General features: G+C 41.7%; 2 protein-coding genes across 2 annotated transcripts; one reads left to right on the plus strand and one right to left on the minus strand.

Annotated features, from left to right (window-relative positions):
* The first annotated feature begins 1,094 nt into the window (after positions 1-1,094).
* ndufs7 (NADH:ubiquinone oxidoreductase core subunit S7) lies at positions 1,095-14,219 on the plus strand. The gene is made up of 8 exons (XM_063032597.1): positions 1,095-1,167; positions 5,761-5,797; positions 9,778-9,846; positions 11,095-11,212; positions 11,549-11,728; positions 13,081-13,127; positions 13,228-13,316; positions 14,008-14,219. The coding sequence occupies exons 1-8, from the start codon at positions 1,152-1,154 to the stop codon at positions 14,103-14,105; spliced, it is 654 nt and encodes a 217-aa protein (XP_062888667.1). The 5' UTR covers positions 1,095-1,151; the 3' UTR covers positions 14,106-14,219.
* Positions 14,220-14,226: 7 nt separating this feature from the next.
* On the minus strand, positions 14,227-23,063 carry gamt (guanidinoacetate N-methyltransferase). Its single transcript, XM_063032598.1, has 6 exons — positions 22,792-23,063; positions 20,419-20,564; positions 19,838-19,901; positions 17,888-17,955; positions 17,317-17,427; positions 14,227-15,529 (listed from the first exon to the last, which is right to left on the minus strand). Exons 1-6 carry the CDS (start codon positions 22,970-22,972, stop codon positions 15,389-15,391), a joined length of 711 nt encoding a protein of 236 aa, XP_062888668.1. The 5' UTR covers positions 22,973-23,063; the 3' UTR covers positions 14,227-15,388.
* Between the last annotated feature and the right edge of the window lie 1,008 nt (positions 23,064-24,071).

Below are 24,071 nucleotides of genomic sequence, written 5' to 3' on the forward strand. Positions count from 1 at the left end.
ATATATTATAGGAAACTCTAGATCTAGATTCGAAAGACCTCCGCCTAATCAGAAATCTGTACTGAGAACAAACTGCCGCTGTAAGAATAGATGAGAAGTGAGTCGGTTTACGAAAATCAAGAGAGGTGTTAGGCAAGGGTGTGTTTTTCCACTGATTTGTTTAATGTGTACAGTGAAACAATTTTACAAAAAATAAGAGACATCTTGGGAATCAAAGTTGGCGGTGAAAACATCAATAATTTCAGATACATTTGCGGATGACACTGTGTTAATTGCAAGTACGGAGGAAGAACTACGAAACTTAATTGATATAGTTGTTGAAGAAAGTGCAAAAATGGGTCTGTCTATCAATTGCAAAAAGACAGAATGAATGATGATATCCAAAAAGGAGAATCGTATCTGCAGGCTGAGAATAAACGGGGAAGACAAAAAACAAGTACAGAACTTTTGCTACTTAGGAAGCTGGGTGACATCAGATGCGGGTGCGACATGGACATCAAAAGAAGAATAGGGATGGCAAGAATGAAGAGTATACTGACCAATACTAAACTAGGCATGACAACCCGCCTCAGAGTACTGAAATGTTACTTTTATCCAGTTATGTTATATGGCTCAGAATGTTGGACAATATCTAGTAACATGAGGAAACGAATTGAAGCAGCAGGGATGTGGTTTTTGAGGAGGATGCAAAGAATAGCATGGACAAAACGAACATCTAATGAGCAAACACAAAAAGAGAAATAATGTATGAGATCATGAAAAGGCAACGTAACTTCATTAGGAAAGAGGAGTGAGAATGCACGGTAATTATGGGAAAGATTGAAGGGAAGAAAGCAAGAGGAAGGCAAAGACAAATGATGATGGAGACAGCAGCCAGAAAACTAGAAATGAACAACCATGAATTGATCCACTTGACCAGAAACAGGAGTCTGTGGGCCATGGTAGTCAAAGCTCAAACTGGGCATGGCACCTGACGATGATGATGATGATAATGATTACAACCTAAGAAACTAGACTTCGTTTCAGACAATCTTTCATTAATTTTAATTCTGTTTATGTTTAATTTTTATTAGCCCGGAACCTTCTACCAACACCCTGCATATTCTGGAGGTTGGGGACATCATTCGGAGTAGCATTAGGTTCCGGTCAAAATGGCGTCGGTAGGCGGTGAGTATTTTGGTGGTTGGTTTTGCAGGGTCTTGTTCGTGTTTGGGTTTCTGTTTCTCAGCCTATGCCCTGAGTTTGTGGCCGAGGTGTATAGCAGGCGCCCGGCGGTGGAGGCTGGCTTTAATTGCGTGCGGCTCTTCCCTTGCAGAACGCCCGAGTTACGCTGACCTTGACGGCGTCGGGCTCGCAACATTCAAACAAACGCGGCGAGATGCTGCATTTAAACTGTACATTGTGCACACACCGCCCACCTTCCTCCTCCATCCCCGTGCCCCCACTCTTCTCCCTGCCGCCCGTTACCCCCACTCCGCCGTCCTCACTCCATCCCCGTGCCCCCACTATTCTCCCTGCCGCCCATAACCCCCACTCCCCACCCCGCCGTCCTCACTCCATCCCCGTGCCCCCACTGCTCTCCCTGCTGTCCTTAACCCCTCCCCTCGTGCCCCACTGCCCACCCACCCCGCTGCCCTCGCCCCCTCCCCGTGACCCCATTGTCCTCACACCCTCGCTTCCCCATGCGCCCACCACCGGCCCCACTATTCGCCCCCCCATCCCATGCCTTGTTTTCCTTTGTTATTAAACACTTGTAGCCATTGAAACCGGATCCAGCTTGTACAGAGATGTATCCAGAAAAAATTCAGCAGTTTCAGCACGCACTGCCGGAGGTGCCATGATTTGGACAAGTCAAATCGATCTTGTCTGCTCTGGCAGTTGAAGTTCTTTTGTTATATTGGAAGAGAGTAAGAACAGTGTTCCCCACTTCCCGGCCAGAGCTCTCCTTTCATGATCTGGACTTTGTTACGTTTGTGTTTGTGGGAGCTTGTAGTGGGTGATGACTCTGCAAAAGTTTGAAGTGCTTTGGAGTGATTTGAGTTTGTAATCAAAACCAATCTTCTTACTACTTGGACTCGCGTATTACTACCCTGCTTCCAACATTTATCCCGTAAAACCTGGCTGATACCTTTGCTTCAAACACTTCCTGTGGTAAAGGATACCCTGTCAGTCGACAAGTTCTTCTTAATCTTTTTGCTCTGTCAGTTTATCCTCAACATTGTTTTAATGGTATCTCCTTTTCTTGTGCCCTTTGCTCCTATGGAAGTGGTTCAGTACTTCCTATTGTTGAATAATGACACCAAAATCAAAATCTACTCTTGTTTTCCACAATGGCCAATACACATACCTTTGCAGCTTTCAAAATCTACAGTCCTATGCAGGTAGCTAAAGATAAGTTTAAGTACGGATCTTGTTAGAGTGTATTAAATTGGCTTGCCCATAGAAGTAAGGTAGTGGCCGATGGAACTTATTCTGGCTGGAAGTCTATGACCAGTGATGTTCCACAAGGCTTTGTACAAGGATCTCAGCTGTTTGTGATATACCTAAATGACCTGAATAAAATGTAAATGTGTTCGGGCAGATGATACAATGATTTGTGATGATGTGGATAGAGTAGAACGGGGGTTCCAACATTTTTTATGCCGTGGACCAGTAAAGCAATAGGTCTTTTGTGACTGTGAGCAAAGTCACTGGAGAGATACTGAAATTGGTGGATATGTCCGTCTTTATTCAGCAAAATGAGCAGGCAGAATACTGGAGACACTCTTGGAAGAAGAGGCTCATAACTGCAAACCACATCATATTTTTATACCCTTGAGATCAGTGGTAACTTAATACAGTTTCAATAGTTACAATGACATTGTTTACTTCAATACTTTGGGTTGATAATGTTTCCTTTGAGTTACATATAATGTTCAGACACCTAGATCTTCACACCAACACTTCAGAAACTCTAGATTGAATGTTAATCACTATTGTCTCTGAGCTGCATTCATGCATCTGCTGATTTCTCAGGTCAATGGGATGTTTCCTGGTTTGTAATTGACCCCAGTCTGCAGCTCCAGAAAGACCATTGTTCTGAGCTGTATTTTAAACTCAATCTACAAGACACATTAGGATCTGAAGACTGGTTATGTTGAATTTAATATTTGCCATATGCTATAACTTAAGAATATGCCCCCAGAAGTACCATGAGTAAACCCCTGGAATAGGATACAGCTTGATATAGATCAGTTGCAAATTGGGTGGAGAAATTGCACCTTGGGAGATTATATGTAGAGAGAAAGTACATTGTTAATGTCAGGGCCCTTAACTTGATGTCCAAGAGGATGTTGGGGTCCAAGTCCTTGGCTCCCTGAAAGTGTGTGCACAGATTGATCAGGTGGTAAAGAATATTGGCATACTTTCCTTTGTTCATTGAGGTATTGAGTTCAAGAATCAGGTAGTTATGTTGCAACTTTGTAAAACTCAAGTTAAGCTGCATCTGCAGTATTGCATTCAGTTCTGGTCTACATGTCGCGTCCTTTTCAGGGCGGTTAGTCCACCTTTGGTCCCCACCTGGCACTCAGCTCTCACCTGTGGCTCCCCGTAGCTGTTTGCATGTGACAGCGGCCACACCCCGGGCAACGGCTTCGACAAGCTGGCTAAACCAGGTGAGGGTAGCCGACGGGTCTCAAACCCTCGGTGAGATAGGGAGTTGTCTATCCCAGCACGTGAAGACAGACTCCAGCGGATTGAGCGGACGAGACCAGCGGAAGGTCCAACGGTCAAGAAGGCGGTCTCTGCAAGCGTCGTGGAACGTGTAAAGCAGGACAAGACACAGAAGACGTCCTGGTCATCCACTGCACCTAGTCACATCTCCAGCCGTCTAGACTGTGTCTTGCCACTGGATCCAGATGGGAATTGGGAAGAGAGACTGAGGCTGACGCTGCGCAACTCTCCCTCACTTAAATCCAAATCACGCGCTAGTCTCGACACCATCATTATGGTGTCGAGGTCCTCTTCGACGTCAACGATGGACGAACAACATTATAGGAAGGATATGGAGGCTTTGGAAAGGATGCAAAGGGGGTTTGTCAGTGTGTTACCGATTAGAGGGCATGTGCTATGGGGAGAGGTTTGGCAAGCTTGGATTGTTTTCTATCTTTTTCCCAGGGTCAACATATCTAATACTTAGACATGCATTTAACATGAAGAGGAAAATTTCAAAGGAGATGTGCAGAGCAAGTTTTGTTAGACAGACCGGTGGACGGATGCGCTGCAGAGGTGGTAGTGGAGGCAAATACAGTAGAGTTATTTAAAATCCTGTGAGTGGGCAAATGAATTTGCAGAGAATGGGTGTATATGGACATTGTGTAGGTAGATGGGATTTGTTTACATAGATATTTAATTATTTTAATTAGTTCAGCTCGACATTGTGGGTTAAAGAGCCTGCTCTTGTGCTGTATTATTATATATATATATATGGAATATCTGAATTTGCAAGGTGAGTATGTTGTGTGAATCTCATTTTCATATTTTCCTCTCACAGCATTACATTATTAATTGATTTTGCATCTGTTGCTGTTTTGATTAAAGAATTTTATTTGGAATTAAATGTTTTATGACTAACAAAGGTAGAAACAATATACAGTGGTTGTGTTTAAATTGAACTATGTAAAGAATTTTATGAATGTATTTTGAAATTCCTACATCATAAGGCCAACGAGCAGATTTAACCCATTCAGCCCATCAAGTCTGGTTCACTTTTCAATCATGACTGATTGATTATCACTCTCGGCCCCATTCTCCTGCCTTCTCCTGGTAACCTCGGGAGCCCTTGCTAATCAAGAGCCTATCAACCTCTGCTTTCAATATACCCAATGACTTGGCCTCCACAGCCGTGTATAACAATAAATTCCACAGATTCACCAACCTCTGGTTAAAGAAATTCCCCCTCATCTCTGTTCTAAAGGGATGTCTTGCATTCTGAGGCTGTGCCCTCACTATCGAAAACATCTCCTTGTCCACTCTATCAAGACCTTTCAATAAGATGCCTGCAACCCTCCTCCCCCCATTCTACTAAATTCCAACGAGTATGGACCCAGAGCCATCAAACACTCCTGATACGTTAACCCTTTCATTGCTGGGAATCTCCACTGGACCTTCTCGAATGCCAGCATATCCTTTCTCAGATAAGAGGCCCACCACTGCTCACAATACCCCAAGTGAGGTCTGGCCAATGCTTTATAAAGCCTCAACGTTACATCCTTGCATTTGTAGTCTCATCCTCTTGAAATAATGCTAACATTGTATTTGCCACCTTTATTACCGACACAATCTGTGAGTTAACTGTTAGGCTATCCTGCACTAGGGCGCCCAAGTCCCTTTGCACCAGTTTCTAAAGTTGTTCCATGTAGAAAATGATCTATGCCTTTATTCCTTCTACCAAAGTGCAAGACCATCTGCAAATAAATAAGAGAGTGAATAAAACTGTCAGAGAACTTTGTAATCCAAAAAACAGGTTGTTAATAGTCCTTTGTTGAAATGCAACTGCCACATGTTAGACATGTGAAGCTGTTGATAAACCAGTCAAACTATTTTCTGAGGTTTGAAAGAAGACTTTGATTTACCATCCTGTTATGATCAAGAGATATTTTACTGCATGAATAAAGCTAATAACTTGATTTTTAATGGCTATAATGAGAAATGCATTTCTTATTTAGATTACTGTTGCTACTACTACTATAGTTATGTCTTCTACAAACTTGCTTCTTGCAGTTCTCCGCCTTGGCAGGTTCATGAATTTCGTCTCCAGGTAAATCCATTACTTTTGCTTTACTTTAAAGCCAAATAGCAGAAGCTGGTAGAGCAGTGCCAAAGACAGGGGTGGAGGGCACGATGTGAGTCTATAGATGTGGTTTAGCTGGCTGCTCGCTGTGCAGGACCTGCTCTCTCCTTGGCATAACAGGGGCTGCAAAGAAAAGAGCCATCAAGACCGTCACAGAGGCTGCTGAGCAAGCCTCCAGTTGGTTATGGATTAAGAGGCTTGAGCCAAGGACCAGTGCTGCTGAGACACAAGCAGGACCTGACCTGGGCGAGGTTGTCTGATGTTGAAAGATCTGAAACACCTGATGACCACAGGTTACATTGCTGATGATGAGTCCCAGTGCATCCTAGGATGTATCTCAGCATCACATTTGTGCTCCTAGTAATACAGGGAGTAGAGACCTAGATCAGTTGTATTCTGGCCTCAAATTAAAAACCCACTGCCGAACTGATGTTTCAGCTTTTTATCTCCAGTATGCAGCCCTGAGTACGTGAATCTCAATTTCTTAATTGGACAATTTCCATCAATCGCAGTCCTCAGCAAAGAAAACTGGTGAAGGAAGGAGAATGTAAAGCGAAATGCTTGGAGTACAACGCACATTAAACACTATATGAAAGGGAATCACAGCTTGCATTCTAGGGGCATTATCCTGGGATTTTACTAATTTTGCTATAGCAACCAGCAAGGATTTGGGGAGAAGTGAGATGACATTGATTGAACTATTCTCCAATATAGAGTATTGCACTCTTTTTTAACATTACATTACACGCAACTTGGCAACACAAACGCGAAAATCTACAGATGCTGGAAATTTGATCAACACACACAAAATGTTGGAGGAACTCAGCAGATTGTACTATGGAAAAAACTACAGGCAAAGTTTCTGGCCGAAACCCTTCGGCAGGACTGGAGAAAAAAAGCTGAGGAGTAGATTTAAAAGGTGGGGGGAGGGGAGAAAGAAGCAGCGGGTGATAGGTGAAACTGGGAGGGGGACGGATGAAGTAAAGAGCTGGGAAGTTAATTGGTGAAAGAGACAGAAGGCCATGGAAGAAAGAAAAGGGGGGAGGAGCACCAGAGGGAGGTGATGGGTGGGCAAGGAGGTAAGGTGAGAGGGAAAAGGGGATGGGAAATGGTGAAGTGGGGGGGGCACATTACCAGAAGTTTGAGAAATTAATGTTCATGCCTTCAGATTAGGGGCTACCTAAATGGAATATAAGGTGTTGTTCCTCCAACCCAAGAGTGGCCTCATCATGACAGTGGGGGAGGCCATGGATAGACATATCGGAATGGGAATGGGAAGTGGAATTAAAATGGATGGCCACTGGGACATCTCGCTTGTTCTGAAGGACGGAGCGTAGGTGCTTGGCGGAGCAGTCTCCCAATCTATGTTGAGTCTCACCGATATACAGGAGGCCACAGTGGGACCACCAAACAGTAAATTACCCCAACATACTCACAGGTGAAGTGTCGCCTCACCTGGAAGGACTGTTTAGGCCTCTGGACGGTAGTGAGGAAGGAGTTGTAGGGTCAGGTGTAGCACTTGTTCCACTTGCAAGGATAAGTGCCAGGAGGGAGATCAGTGGGGAGGGATGAATGGACAAGGGAGTTGCATAGGGAGTGATCCCTGCAGAGAGCAGAAAGTGGGGGTGGGGGGTGGGGATATGCTTGGTGGGATCCCGTCGGAGAATTATGTGCTGGACGCAGTGGCTGGTGGGATAGTAGGTTGAGGACCCTATCCCTGGTAGGTTGGTGAGAGGATGGTTTAAGAGCAGACATGTGTGAAATGAAAGAGATGCAGTTGAAGGCAACATATATTACTTTCAGCTCTCCCTGATAGAGTTGTTACTTTCGCCATTTTAACTGCTAAATCAATCCTGCAAGTGATGTAATGGTGACATCAAATGTGGAATTGGAATAATTCTGCCGGAGTTAAGAATTGAGAGGATTTCATGGAGTTGTCAAGTAACAGAGAGATTAAAGGGTCTATTCTGCATGTTTCATTCTGACTGTCTTTTAATTCTAAGTTTTTGCTACCAGGACAAAGAAAATTTCTAATTCGGGTACCAATTCAGACTATGAATAATAATTTTCCCTATCTGTCTGCCTTGGGTTGTTGAGGACTTTTGAATGCATGTTTTTTTGTTAGTGTTTGTTTCTTTCCTGGGTTTTAATTGTTACTTATATCATAAGTATTATGTTTGTACCTGTGACTGTTAAGTAAATTAGAGATGTTTTTTTTATTGAAAAAACTGTCATTGCTCTAATCATGTGGAATCCGACTTTGTAGAATAGCTATATTTGTACAACGACTTTCACACCTGCAGGATATTCCCTCACCCTTCATAACTTTTGAAATAGTCATACTTTATTGATCCCAAGGGAAATTGGGTTTCATTACAGTTGCACCAACCAAGAATAGAGTATAGATATAGCAATATAAAACCATAAATAATTAAATAATAATATGTAAATTATGCCAAGAAGTAAGTCCAGGACCAGCCTATTGGCTCAGGGTGTCTGACCCTCCAAGGGAGGAGTTGTAAAGTTTGCTGGCCACAGGCAGGAATGACGACTTATGACGTTCAGTGTTGCATCTCAGTGGAATGAGTCTCTGGCTGAATGTACTCCTGTGCCCACCCAGTACATTATGTAGTGGATGGGAGACATTGTCCAAGATGGCATGCAACTTGGACAGCATCCTCTTTTCAGACACCACCGTCAGAGAGTCCATTTCCATCCCCACAACATCACTGGCCTTACGAATGAGTCGATTCTGTTGGTGTCTGCTACCCTCAGCCTGCTGCCCCAGCACACAACAGCAAACATGCAATCTTGTGTTACATAAACATTGCAGCCAGGTTGTGTAAAGAGAAGTTAATGATGTGACCCTGCTTGCGACATATTGGTCAGCTTTCTGCTGTGGACATTTGAAGTTAAACATATCATGTGAATGGAAAAACCAATTTCTTTCTTCATTTTAACTAACCACATGATTAGGGATCTGCAATATTTTTACATTTCAGTTATTGCTGACGTATGTTGATGTTAAAGCCCATCATTACTGTGAGGAGAGCTAGAAGCCCACTCTTTCCTCCTCTTGCTTCAGCAGTTAAGCAATCATAACCTGGCTTTTGTCCAGTGGCAAAGATGTCGATCACTGTTCAGTGTTTCCCCAGATGGCGAGGCTAAACACAAACTAAATACTGGAGCTACCGGAACTTTACCAGAAGATCTATAGAATGCTTGCTAGTTCAAGCAGCATCTACTGAGCTACAAAATTAAACCCGGCCCCAACCCTGGGGACCTGACCCAAATCCATGGTAGCGTGTTGCATAGCACGACACTATTACAGCTTGGGGAGTTCGGAGTTCAATTTCAGGTTCTCTGTATGTCCGCACCATGGAATGCGTGGGTTTCCTCCGGGTCCTCTGGTTTCCTCCCAGTCCAAAGATATACCGGGTGAGTTTATTGGTCATTGTAAATTGTCCCCTGATTAGGTTACTGTTTGTCGGGGCTTTGTGAGGCAGCCCAGCTCAAAGGGCTGTATTGCTAAATAAAATAATAATCCTACATAAACAGTTGGGTGCCATCAGGCTCAGGTGCAGAACCCAGGCCCTAATTTGTGGTGAGAATCTGAGCTAATTTTTGTTCAGATGCAACATCAGCTGCTTTCTCTACAGATGCTCCTCAAAATGACTGCCAAGTGTTTCCAGCACTTCCTGTGTTGCTGGCAGATATTTCAGACTCGGGATATTCCTGACATTTCATTCCAGGATGGAAGTTTGTGCTGTGCCACTTAACTGTTCCGTGTGTGTTTCTCCAGGTTTGTGTATTCCACCCTTCAAATTATGTCTTCTTCTAGTTCCCAAAAAAATGAATTGTTCTGGATAACTGAATATTTTTCATTGTAGGGAATGAATGCACCTACTCCTCACATCTTATCTAACACCTATCATTTTTCTGTTAAGACCCAGTTCACTCCTTGCTAATCAATCACGGTGTCTCCATCAGACCACAGGGACAGAAAATGCAAGCAGGTAAATTCGAGCATCATTTCTAAAACAAAACATTTCGGTCATATCTCAATGTGGTTAAGTTGTACTTAAAGTGATATTAATGTAATTGTTTATGGGGGGGAAACATAGGCCACTGAATATTTCGTGTCTCTTTCATATTCATATGAGCACAGGTGCCTTGTATTTGGTATGGTAACAAATATTTTAAAACCTGGCAACTGGAACAAAATGATGAAGAAAAATTATCATTCTTTTACTCCAGCTTTCGCGTTGCTCCAAAATGCCAAGCATAAGCTCCATCCAGACATATTGCAACTCCAGCACTGAGTATGACTTTAAAACAAAAGCAGTGAAACTTCCTTTTGTTCCCACAGATGTGGGTAGACATTTGTTTGAATTGATTATGCTTGTTTGTATAATTTTGTTCCAACTGCTGGCTTTCAGGTTACTCATTACCTTGACAACTTTAGTCTATTGTCTTCCCCAGCTGTCTTATTAGCATCTTCTGTCAATAAACTTGCTCAGTTGAAAGAAGCCAATAACGACATTTGAAGTTAATGAAATAAGATTAGATAAAATATTGGAAATGTATAAGAGTTAAGAGGGAATAAAAGCCGCCTTCAGTATTGTTGAAGGTCATTGTTGGGGCCTCTATTGACCTGTGACAAAGTACAGATCAAAGGTTGCTTGTACAGTAATAAGTATCTTGGCTTTCGGACACTATAAACCCATTGTACAATATCTCAGGCACGGTTCTGCGATAGCACACACTTTACTTGCCCAGATGAGTGCAAAACCAGCTGCACTTAAGAAGCTTGACGGCATCTAGAATAAAACAGCCCACTTGATTGTAACCATATTCATTCCTTCCACCACATTCACTCTGCGACTGTGGTATATGACAGCTACAAAATGTATTACTATTACGTACATTGGCTAACTGGGCAGCCCTTCCCAAAGCCACAATTTTTACAATTAAGGACGAGGGTGGCAGAAACATAGGAACACCCTACTTGCAAGTTTTTTTTCTTAAAGTCTCTTAAGATTTGGAAATATTCCCATTAATTCTCTGGGTCAGATCCTACCTATTAATGCAGAAGGCGTACTTTCACCACAATAGTGGCAGTTACTCAAAGCATGGTTCACCACCTTGTAATTAAAATGTTGTCCCACAGTATACAACTGAACTTGTATAATCCCCAATGATATGTCATAAATATCACTGTATTTTTTTATTATCTAAAAAGAAGTGGAATTCTTTGATTGCAGCTCACCAGTAGCAAAAGAATCGAAAGCTGCAATGCCCAGCAAGAAGTTCTCACTTCCCAGCAACAAAGGGGAGTTTGTCGTCACAAAACTGGACGAGCTATTAAATTGGGCCCGGAGAGTAAGTGCTGTATTTACAACCTGTATTTACTTCCTGCAGTGTATGATGACTAGCTTTTACTGGTCATATTTGACTCTTTGGGACCTGATTGAAATAAGGAACTCTGTTGACTTTCAGGGGTTCCCAAATTGCGGTCCTCGGACCCCTCGGTTGATGGTAGGGGTTTGTGGCATTTAAAAGTTTGGAAGCTCCTGCTTTAGATGGTATTTTGGATTAAGTTTGAAATAACAAATACAGAAACCTTAATTTCACTTTATGCAACCATATTTTTCCCTGTTCTATTTGTTGAGTCACTATTTTTCCTGAGATTTAATTCATTTTCAAATTGATTTTCAGAGTTCTTTGTGGCCCATGACCTTTGGGCTGGCCTGCTGTGCTGTTGAAATGATGCACATGGCAGCACCCAGGTATGACATGGACAGGTTCGGCATTGTCTTCCGTGCCAGTCCCCGGCAGTCGGATGTTATGATAGTGGCTGGTACCCTCACAAACAAAATGGCTCCAGCCCTTCGAAAGGTAACCTCAGTAACTGTGTGACCCTTCATGTGTTCTTTCTGCTTGTTTTCTACTTTAACTGATGAAAAAGAAAACACTGTAAAGCTGAAACAATAGCAAAAAAAACTCAAAATGCACAGTGGATAGGCCAGTCGATGTCTTAAAGAGAAGAATAAATGTCAGGATGGTCTCATTCAGAACTACTCTGAAGGTCACAAGCTAGAAATATATGATGCCCCTTATCTGCCTGACCTGCTGTTTTCCAACTTTGTTCAATGCTTGCACCTCCTAAGACAAATTGCTCTATAAAATTATATACGGCATGAACCAATGATAGAACTTATGATCAACAAGTAAAGGGTTCTGAAAATCTGTAATTTCACAAATGGTGTTTCTTTCTGAGATACTTATTTTAAATTCATTCATTTATTGAGCTACAGCGTGGAGTAAGTCCTTCGAGCCATACCACCCAGCAATCCCCCAATTTAATCCCAGTCTAACCAATTTACAATAGCCAATTAACCTACCAACGTGTACATCCGTGGGCTGGGAGGAGACTGGAGCATCCAGCAGAAACTCATGTAGTCACGGGGAGAACATACAAATTCCTTACAAGCAGTGGCGGAAATGGAAATACTGTGAATGCCATCTGGTACACAGTAATGCCAACAGGTGGTTACTATTTCTCAGAGCCGTCATGACCGTGGCAAAAGGAACACCACAATTCTCCTTTGGGAGGGGGAATCTTAGGGAGGGAAGCTTTTCTATCTATTTGTAAAAGATTTACAATGATATAACGAAAGAGCAAAAAAAAATTGGTTAGCTCTATCAAAGAGTTCCCATGAGTGGCATCTTTCTGTCACTCTTGAAGCTATGATTTATGCTTAGTGAGTACAGAGCTAGGCTGTGTTTAAAACTTTTCCATTGCACAGAGTTTACAGTACTAAAGTGCCATTAACCCTGAATGGTTCATGCTTCATGCAAATATCCTGTCTTTCTTTACCAAATCATTTTCCTTTCTTCTGTGTTTTGATAATATAGACTCGTTCAGTGCCAGTCTTCCTATGAGCTTTTGTGGTTTACATCCATCTCTTGTAGAGAAACTTATCCTGATCACTTTTATCTTGTACTTATAACCACTAGTTTTGGAATTCCACATTATTTGCTTCTTAAAGACATCTGTAAGTCACCCCTTGGCCTCATCTCATATTTTAAGCTTACACTAAACTTGTTGCTGTTGGCTTCAACAAAACTGAACCCCAGAAAGAAAAGGTCTGTGATGACATGATTTTTAAAGCAAATGCGGTGCTATGAACCAAGTTATTACATAGTTTGAGGTGAATTCTGTTGTTCGTTATTTCTGTGCTGAGCAGGTTTACGATCAGATGCCAGAACCTCGCTATGTCGTCTCCATGGGCAGGTGAGAGCACTAACCATAGTCTGCGTCATTGTTTAAACTATACCTTAATAATGTTTTCCCACACGCGGTACAAGCTTAACAATGTTTCTGTTTCAAACAGCTGTGCAAATGGTGGCGGTTATTACCATTACTCCTATGCTGTGGTGAGAGGCTGTGACAGAATTGTGCCTGTGGATATTTATGTTCCAGGTAAGTACACTTAACCATAGGAAAATTGCCACACTATCTCACTAAACATGGCTAATTGATACAGATTGTATTGTATTATAAAACATAGGAGCAAAATTAGGGAATTTGGCCCATCAAATTGGCCTTGCCATTCCATCATGGCTGACTTATTATCCCTCTCAACCCCATGCTCCTCCCTTCTCCTCATAAATAAAGTGGAGACCTATCTTGAAAATGGACAAGATACAGGAGTGTCCATTATCTCATCGAATGACATGATGGTAGGGTACTTAATAGCCAGTGCAAACATGGTGGGCTGAAAAGTTCTTTACTGTATGACTCCATGGCAGAGCAGGCTTCAGGGACCTTTAGTGTTTCTTTTGCTTGTGCTCTTACAGTGGCTCTGTTGATAAAACAAGCAACTCCAAACTTGTTCCTTGGTCAAAATTGCTAGATTGATCTCGGCTGGGGTAACAGTTAGAATTGTTCTGACGAAGAAGACACTGGGCCCTCCACAGATGGTCCAGTGAGCTTTGATGAATAATGCAAGTCCACAAAACAACGTTTGTAACGAATGAATATTGGGGCAAGCTGTTTGGGAGTTGGAAGGAGAGAATGGTTGTATCTCTGTTCAAATTAAATTCCTTATAATGAGTTGCTAACAGTAATTTACTGTTTTCTTGGGTAACCGATGTTGTCCTTTTTATGTTAGGTTGTCCACCTACAGCAGAAGCACTTCTATATGGACTGCTACAGCTCCAGAAAAAAATAAAAAGAGAACGAAGGATAAGGATTTGGTATCGGAAATAAATAAATAGTACAACTGCAAGTAGTATTTATGAGGTTCGTGGATAATGATCTGACGCTGTGGGGGAGAATGATATTCTTTATCAATGTCCTATAAAACTTTGTTCTAAAATTGAAGCATTTCTATGGCTTTTCTTTCATCTATTTTCAGTGTTATGCTCTGAGAAGATATGAGTTTCACAAAGCAACCACAACGCTTTATATCCTTGCCTTTGACGTGTTTATCATTGCTATTGATTGCATTCTGATACTGATGAAATTGTTTCCCAATAAACTTTCTGGAGAATTGGCAAAACTCCATTGATACAGAAAGGAATAGTGGCAGTGCAAAATTCAAGTACAGTGAATGTTCTAGCTGACTAAAGCTAGCAGCAAGAAAATATTTCTAATCTGTGGTCTTGCGTACTGATGGAGATCAGACATTTAAGGAAAACTTTATATACAAGGAATGTGATGCCACGATATTATTTGATAGGTTTTTATTCCAAGTTTCCCTCAGTAAAAAAATGCTGCAACATTGTACCCAACACCGCTATCTGGCAGTAGTTTCCGTTTTCCCCAACGTTAGCAATCATGCAGGCAAAACTGTTTATGTTAAATTTTGCTACTGTGAGACTAATTGGTTACTTCCACTCAAGTTAGACATATTGGGAATTCACAATTACATTAGTTGCAAGTAGGACACTAGCTGTGGATTCTGAACATAGGGAGATTACACGTACAGTAACCTGGAAGGACTGTCCTAAATGGTCCAGAGCAGCTCTGCAATCATCCCTACTTAAAATACTTAAAACAAAAAAAAAGTAAGACATCCAGTGAGGGCAAGATTAAGATTGAAAGGCAAATGTGGGAATACACACTTTGAAATCCAGATAGCTGCTGCTATAGACACAGATAGTCTAGTTTTATTGCCTTCATTTCTGTTCACCATGGATCTAAAGAAATCCATGTTGGATATGATAAAATTAATAATTAAAATTTAATTTTCTTAAAAGATATTTGAAGAGGAACCCAAGAGGGTGCTTCTTCACTCAGAGGGTGGAGAGAGTGTGGAACGAGCTGCCAGCAGAAAAGGTGAATCTGGGTTTGATTTCAACATTTAAGAGAAATTTGGATAAGTACATGGAGGGCTATGGTCCAGGTGCGCCTAGCTGGAATAACAGTTTGGTATGGACTAGATGGGCTGATGGGCCTGTTCTGTGTTATAGTGTTCTGTGACTGTATGACCATACTGAATCCCAATGAGAAATAGTTGTTCTACATAGCAGATCTCAATGATTGACTGGTTAATGTTTGGTTATGGCTGGTGTGATCATCTTATGAAAAGAGTAGTATCTGCAGTCTTTAGGGGGGGTGATGTCCATCAGAGTGGTCTTAATGTTCTCCTCCTTGAAACCAGCCTCCACCAGATGCGATACTTGGGTCTCCTGGACAGATTAAACATGAATGTTACTGTGGAGTTGTTCAACAGATCATACCACATGCAGCACTTTCCAAAAAATTTAATTTTTATTACCAATACAAAACTGTTTCAACATGCAAAATCCTATACAATTCTAGAGGAATATTGTGGGTGTTAATAGGAGAGAGAAATAGCACTTCTCATTGTACTCATTAGTTAATGCCATTGGGCAAGATAAAACTTACTTCCACAATAATGCTCCTTCTTTCTCTTCCATACAATTTTTTAAAATCTCACCTGTATATCATACAGTTATGCATGATTGCAAGTTTGCTTCTGTTGAAATGAAATTATGGTTGTGTTCCACAAGCAGTAGATAATAGGTTTAGGCAAATTCACCAAGAGTGTAAAGCACAAAAACTTAAGGTTTATATACTCTGTACAATAAATCACAGTCAGAGATCAGCTGAACTATTGATGCCTCTTAAGAATCATTCATGTCTTTTAATGAGATGCATCAGAAACTGTGCATACTTTTGAGGCTGATGGCAAAGGAGATATACTGTTGAAGATGTTCTCTTTTGAATGAGATTTTAAACCAGTATCCCATCTGCAGTTCAGAAGTTCCCCTTGCCCTAGCAGCACTTACCCCTACACTACCAAAACACAATAAATAGTTAATGCCATCAGCAAATCTATTTATTAACAAGACCTGGTGATTATAAATTCATTCTTCCGCAGTTTAGTCTTTAAGACAATCTCTTTAACCTTCTTTCTCAGAACTCTGTATTGCAAAGCTGCCCATGTGGGTCAATAAGTTGTTCCTACTGCCACTGAGAACCAAAACAGGTAGTGACAGCTGGAGATTTGACAGCTTTCAATTAAGTGGATGTGGTTTAGATCACTCCCAATGCATTGTAACTTCAGCCATTGTGTCCAGGGCTATCAAGTGATCTCTATCATGCACAATTTACAGCTTCATTTGAAACTTAAGTTAAGAAGGGCTCCTCCAACTGAGATTAATTTTGATCTCTCCCATGGTTGCACAAGTCCTCTGAGATGCAGAGACAGTGGAGAGTAAGAAATAGAGGCAGCCACATAGCCAGCTATGCAATCACTGCCCTTTCCCCTCTGCATGTTTAATTACTGGCTGTGGGGAAAGGTTGACAGTGATAGTCCCTTTAACGCATCCTTGGGAAAACAAAACTGCTTGTGAAATGGATTCTGATGCATGCAACATGGAGTGAAGAGTCAGTGTCATTCAGCTGAACTCAAGCCCCAAGTGAGGTTAAGTGTCACTCTGTCTGCCAGTTATTGCAATTCTAAAGAGATGTCCAACCACAATGGCTTAAAGTTACACCTGCAGCTCAGACTCAGGGTCCCTTTTTGTCTTAGCAGGTGTATCTTTCGTTTTTGCATTACTCTTTAACTTAGAGCAGGGGGTTCCCACTGACCCCTTGCTAAACGGTATTTGTCCACGGCATTAAAAAAGTTGGGAACCCCTGACTGAGAGGATGCATTTCTAACACTGTGTCCGTCTTAAACTTCTCAGACCAAATGCATATATTCAGGCATTTCTTCTCTACCCCCCTCCCCACCCCCCAAACACCTGTTCTTAATCTAACAGTGTTAGAATGCGTTTCCATTTGATTCAAGCATATCCAGCAAGGGCACGCTTTGCGCTTATAGTCTGTTCACTGGGATTGAGATCACAGTAAATCTTTATTTCATAAAGAAACATTAATACTTAAATTGACCACAATTTTTTCCCCAATAGTTTTGAGGAAGAGCATAAATTCGCTTGATTCCTACCTGGAACATTTTCTCAATGTCATTGTACTTTCCCTTCAGTAGCTCTCCCCAGGACGTCAGGTTGCAATATGTAAGAACACCGCCAGGCTTCAACAAACGCAAAGCGTGTTCCTAATAGAAAGTTTAAACAGAGGTCAGCATTAGCTGTTGGCTGCCTTTACTTCCATACGATCTTCACCATTCAAAACGGCATTGCGTCAGAAGAGTGTTTGAGCACTACAGTTTAAAAACTGGCCTGTCAGCCCGTTTAATCCTTGCCAAGCTGGTGTCCTGCCAATCAATATAGATTCCAATATTAGAGGTTGAACAAGGAGATAACTGAACATAGACATGGGGACAGAACTGTGAGAGTGACGAGGGTGACTATTTTCGGAATTGATTCTAGGGAGATAGTGTGGGAGTACAGAAGTCAAGGTGGAAGTTGTAGGCAGTGACATGTTTCTGTTGCACATACACATTCTCTATTCTGATCATTTATCATCCGTGCCTCACAAATTTTTCTCATGCGAGTTCATCGATTAGCACTACTCATTTGCCATTGCAATCCTAGGCCAAATAGGTCCAGGCTTACCTTTATAAAAGCAAACTGATGTATGTGCCAGGTTTCTTCTGACAGAGGGTATGTGTCATAAAGAATTCCTGGAGAGCAAAGAAAAAGAAATCTCAAAAAGATGGAAAGGGCACAGTACCTTAAATATTTATAATGTCATTTAAAATCCCACACCATTTCACTGGTAAAACATCAGTCATCTCACAGCTGCCAATTGAAAGGCAACTACTTGATCTTAATTTTGGTTGTTTAAAGTCCCAAGAACAACCTTTAGTGGGGGAAAAATAGCCAGCTCACTTGGCAGCTCTCTTACCAACAGGAATCTGATTTAGTCAGAGACTAAAGCAAATTTCAACATGTGTCCAGATAATGTTCAGACAGCACAACTACCAATCCTTCTGCAACAGGATCACAAAGCCATGTATATTTTGGTCAGATTGCTAATAGCATTTGGCTTGGAGCTCTAATTTAGGTCTGTGGTTACTTACTAACTCTCTGTATTCTAAGTGTTTAGACCAATTGGAGGTGTGCAGAAATTGTTCCCTCAATATGCATGTTAAACAATTATACACTGTAATTTTAGTAATCAAGTTGCATTCTTAAAAACTCAAACTGCTAGTACTTTGGAGACCCCGAAGTTGTATATTTTACCATTGCATTTTATCATGGCTTGTCACATGCAATTTAAAAGGTTTTTTTTTGAAACATCTAAATGGATTTGATTCTTGAGCATACCATTGTTAAGGCACTGTTTATAAAATAGCTGTTGTACTGTGCCAAAAACTTTCAATTATCAAGGTGGCAACTTTTGACTGAGGTTGTACAGCTGGATGGCAGAACTGGGATACGTTTAATTTAAATTCAAAGAGCACCTTACTTAGTTTAAAACACTCGCTTATAGGTTTTTACTCATTTTGTTTTAAACTGAGATTAAATAATATCTTATTGTAAGGCTTCTTAAAATAGTGAAATAGTCTCAGAGATGAGAAGTTTGTTGGACAAAACTTAACCGTCCCCTTCCAGTCCTTTTGCCCATCATATCTCTCCCCTCTTTATACTGGTTAACTACCCTCTCCACCTTCAGTCCCAAAGCAGGGTCTCAAAATGTTGCCAATCCTAGCAGCACACCCCTCCCCCCCATACTGCTCAACCCACTGAATTCCTCCAGTAACTTGTTTCAGCTCCAGATTCCAGGATCTGTAGTCTCATGTTTCAACAGTGCTTTATTGTACATTGTACCTGCTTAATATGCCAAATGTATACATTTCCAGAATCATCTTGGTTGGTATAGGTATCCCTAGCAAGGATTCTTAGCAATTCTTCACCACCAGCCACAATTTCAAACCTCAAACCAAATTCTTAGGTACATACTGGTAAGTTGGAATGGGCTAACACAGCAGAGACAGAAATGCTCCTCCCAATCTCAACACGATTTGGTGAAATTACCCCAAAATAATCCCTTTTAACACTTAATCCACTCAATCCAGTGCAAGATAAATTCAGTTGTCCTCAAATCCATTATAAATCTAAAATAGTCTAGGCTCTCCAAATTCTATAGATCAATACTCCAGTGATGATTTGATCATTAGATCTCAGAATGATACTAAATTTAAAATACAACTATATATTTTCATTCCTTAGATCTACTTTCTCTGCCACTTTCAAAGAGTAGACTTTCTCATTCCCGATTTAAACGGCTCCTTCCATTAGCAACCATGCCTTCAGCTGTCAAGGCCTGAGCTCTAGAATTCCCTTAAGTTCTCTACATTTTCTTGCAAGACTTATTGTAAAGCCTCTTCCTTCATTAAACTTTTGGTTATCTCAAAACCTCCATGAGAATATTTCACCATATTAGAGAAGCTACACAGAAAGTATTGAACTTTAGACAGGAATCAGAATCCTACGCTTGTATACTTTATCAATTGTGAAGTTTTAAAAAAAACTGAAGAAAGATTTCAAAGTGAAACTTGCCATCAAAATGTGTATCTGGTAACGTTGGGACGACATCTTCCCAGAGTCCTTTGAGGGGAATAACCTACATTGAAATATGTGTACAATGTCAATATTAATTTTAGCTGTCTTTTCAATTATTTGGACATTTGCAGGGGATGAACTGCATTGCTCTTAAAAGCACTGGTATAAAGATTTTTTTTCAAATCTCATGGTGCTGGTCTGCAATATACTTCATTCTATTATCTTTGCCATGTACATGAAAGATAGATTTGTGTATATACATAATAGTTTCTAACATTTTAGAAAACTTATAAAGCTTACAATACAGAGTGACTATTTCATTTAGGGAGAATTAATGCATTGAAACATCTTAATGTGGGTATTTTGTTGTGTTACTTTTACAGTACATTTGTAATAAAGTATTATATTCAGATCTAAAATACTAGGGCATAATTCAATTGGAGGAATTCAAGGAGGAATATGTTTCCCTTCTCTGCTACTGCTTTCAAGTCTATAGCCATAGAAAGGGTAGTGTTTAAAAGACTGAGATGCCAGAAAAAAGCACTGAACTATCGAGTGTGTGGTAAGAGGGCACTCACCTTGTGAGGTTGCTGCTTCACCCACTCCTGCAACCTATTAAACACACCGTCATTGCATTCAATGATCCAGTGCTCCTCAATATTTAAGGACTGAATCTTAGTGGCAGCAATGGCCATTCCAAATCCAATCTCCAGAACTCGCCCCCCTAGTCCAAGAGCAAACAAATAGTTTAATGCTGTTTCTCCCTTCCCTATTAGCTGCACTTCAACCCAGTGCATTGACTTCTACCATTGCAGATACCTCAGTGTAAAGAGAATCCATATTACACTTACAAAGCAACACTATATGCTGGAGGAACTCAGCAGATCAGGCAGTATCTGTGGAAATGAATGAACAGTCAACATTTCAGGCCAAAACCCACCATCAGTACTGGAAAGAAAGATGAAAAAAGCCATGATAAGAAGGCAAGTAAGGGGTACAAGCTAGAAGGTGATAGGTGAAGCCAAGAGGATGGAGGAAGGATGATTAAGGAACTGGGAGGTGATAGGTGGAAAGGGTGAAGGGCTGGAGGAGAGTAGGCCATGAGGATGGCCACGGGGGGGGGGGGGGGCGTTATAGGCAGGTGAAGAGAAGGGGGAGCAGAGTGGGGAAGAAGAGGGAAGAGGATGTTGAAAAATTGCTGTTACAATACAAAAGTGGATTAAGGTTACACGTTGCTGCAGAGACAGACTGGATCCCACCACAGTAGTCGAGGAAGTTAAATTCTAGAGATACTGTCCCCTGCGATGTAGCAGCCACTTAATTCAAATTCAGTAAATACTAGCCTGTTACCCACCCCATGAATGAGTGAAACAGCTGGGATGCTGATGGAGGACAACAGCTGCTGAGTTAGATCTGCACACTGACCCCTGTCCCTGTGCTAGGGACACATTTTGAGGCACTTGTGTAACTAATTAAGAGGAAGATAAAGGATGCAACTTTTGGAGATTATTAAAAATAACATTACGTTACATTGTTTCTTAATCCTTGAAGTGCACAGAAATGTACTAAATGATACTATTTCTAAAACCTCGGCGATGCTCCCTCGGAGTTCCTTCCTTTTCAGCGAATATAAACTATGGAAAGCCCACCCCGACAACATACGGGAAGTACAGTCCCCTCGCTGGACAGACTGTAGTACCACCACCTTCTCTTGGACAATAATATTGATCTTGCCAGCAACAACCAGGTCCTGCAAGTGAACCTGTCTCATAGACTGAATGCTGCAGGAACTCAGCAGGCCAGGTCATGTGTGCTTCTCTGGATTTCCAGCTTCTGTGGAATCTCGTGTGAGTGAACAAGCGACTCAGGTTTCAAGCTCCCTAATGCAAGGCGCGGGAGAGTGGAGAATCTTCTACACTATTAACCTCCAGACAACTTTCGAATGACTCCGAGTGACTTCATCACACAAGCGTGCCTGCGACTAAAAGCTGCCTTTGTAATTTTGTCAAATAATTTGAGACTCAAAATTAAAAATTGACATCAAGATGTTTAAAAGGACACTTTCACTTGAAGGAACTGAAACAGATTTTAACCTTTGAGACTGGATTCCCCACCTCGCAAAGCAAACGTTTGCATTCAGAACAGCCTAGCCTCACACATGCAATAACGAGACCAATGTTGGTGACATTCTGCCAGGTTCGCATACACGAACAAAAAGTAATTTCGCTATGATTTATAAGCTTTTTTTAAAAAGACCTTCCAAAATGTAGAAGACTGTTGTACACTGTTCCACCCGCTCTCTGCACCCTAAAACAAGTTGTCTATAAAAAAAACTTAACGCATGCAACGTCCCTCTAATCCTGAGGAGGTGTTCTCCCTCTTCCCCAATGCGCGAAAAAAAATGGACTAGGGAAAGAGTGTAGCATCGCCACTTGAACACACTTCCAGCTCAGTGACACAAAATTCTAAAATGTTCATGTTAAATGTTAAAATGTTCATTCACAATAAATATACTGGGGGAATCCCCTGATTACAAACTGTAATAAACTAACCCGCCTTCTTCATGCATTTTTCACACCATTCCAAGTGGGCTTACTAAGACATTTCTAAGAACGAGCCTTGATTTCAGGCATTTAAATCCTTCATCTGGGTTGGATCCATGACCTTTTACCCCAGTCTCAAATATGTCCATGAATCTGAGTGGTGAATGTATCGCTGAACGAACTAAAATTAGTTTGCCATAACAAGAGCTATTTTTAGAATGCATCGCTCTGAATACAGCTGGCAACGACTCCGGCCAGCAGTTAATAAAACTTCTCAAAAAGAGTTAATGCCTCTGGTAAAACTGATATACTTCCGCAAAACTGTGACCTACATCTTCACTCAAATGCATCGGTGCATTTTAAAATGTTGAGCTCACAAGGACGTTGAGAGGGTAACTGAGTGTTTACCTTTCGAGGCTGCGACGGTGGCTAGCGAATGCATGTATGGAGTCTCCCAACGCTCCATGACTGGTTTCCCCAGGATCTCCAAGTGGGAGTCGGATTCATCGAACTTGGCGCGCGCTAGTCTCCAGTCCGATTTGCAGTCCTCTCCCTGCGAGAAGATTGGCTTCTTGGTCTCTGCACTCATATCTGCGGCGGTGGCGGGAATGAAGTACGTACTGTACAGCCGGACCGGCGAGCCGGGCCTCGTTTTAAGAGCCCGACACTTGTGCTGACTTTGCACGTCGCCCTGCTGCCTCCGCCCCCCCGCTCTTGAAAGCTGATAACATTCATAATTGTCGGAGACAAACTTCAGACTCCGAAGCAGGTGCGGTGGAGCGTTACCATTTCTGTGTTACTGTATTATTTAACCCTTGCCGCCTACTTCCACTTGAATAACATACCTGGGGTCAAAGACTGGGCAGATTGCATTAGAACAGTACAGCACAGAAACAGGCTTTTGGGGCCTCAATGTCTGTACTGAGATTTCAAATTGAACTAAATCTCTTCTGCCTAACGTGATCTGTATCTCTCCAATCCCTACATATTCATGTGTCTAAAAGCCTCAAACACCACTGGTCTATCTGCGTCCACCACTAACCTTGGCATCCAGCCTGGGCGCCAGTCGCTCCCTGTGTAAAAACTAACTAGCCTCACTCAGTTCCTTTAAGCTTTCCGCCTCTCACCTTAACCGCATGGACTCTAGTCCCTGACATTTCCATCCTGAGAGAAAGATTCTGACTGTCTACCCTATCCATGCCTCTCAAATTTTATAACCATCAGGTCTCCCCTCCACCTCCAATGCTCCAGAGAAACTGGAGCTTAAGAGGCCCCTGGATAGGTACATGGAGCTTAGCAAAATAGAGGGCTATGGGTAACTCTTGGTAATTTCTACAGTAAGGACATGTTCAGCACAACTTTGTGGGCCGAAGGTCCTATTTTGTGCTGTAAGCTTTCTGTGTTTCTAAATAACCTAGGGTTGTTTAATCTCTCTTTAAAGCATATGCCCTCTAATCCAGACAGCATCTCTGTTAAATCTCTTCTACACACTTTCCAAAACCTCCACATCCTTCCTGTAATGGGGGGGGGGGGCGACCAGAATTGTATGCAATACTGCAGATGCAGCTTTGCCTAAGTTTTATAAATCTGCAACGTGACTTCCTCACTCAGTGCCCTGACCAATGAAGACAAGCACGGTTTATGCCCTCTTTACCACCCTATCGACTTGCATGGGCAAGTATGCATGG

The sequence above is a fragment of the Mobula hypostoma genome, chromosome 24 (genome assembly GCF_963921235.1).
Source record: "Mobula hypostoma chromosome 24, sMobHyp1.1, whole genome shotgun sequence".
Lineage (NCBI taxonomy): Eukaryota > Metazoa > Chordata > Chondrichthyes > Myliobatiformes > Myliobatidae > Mobula > Mobula hypostoma.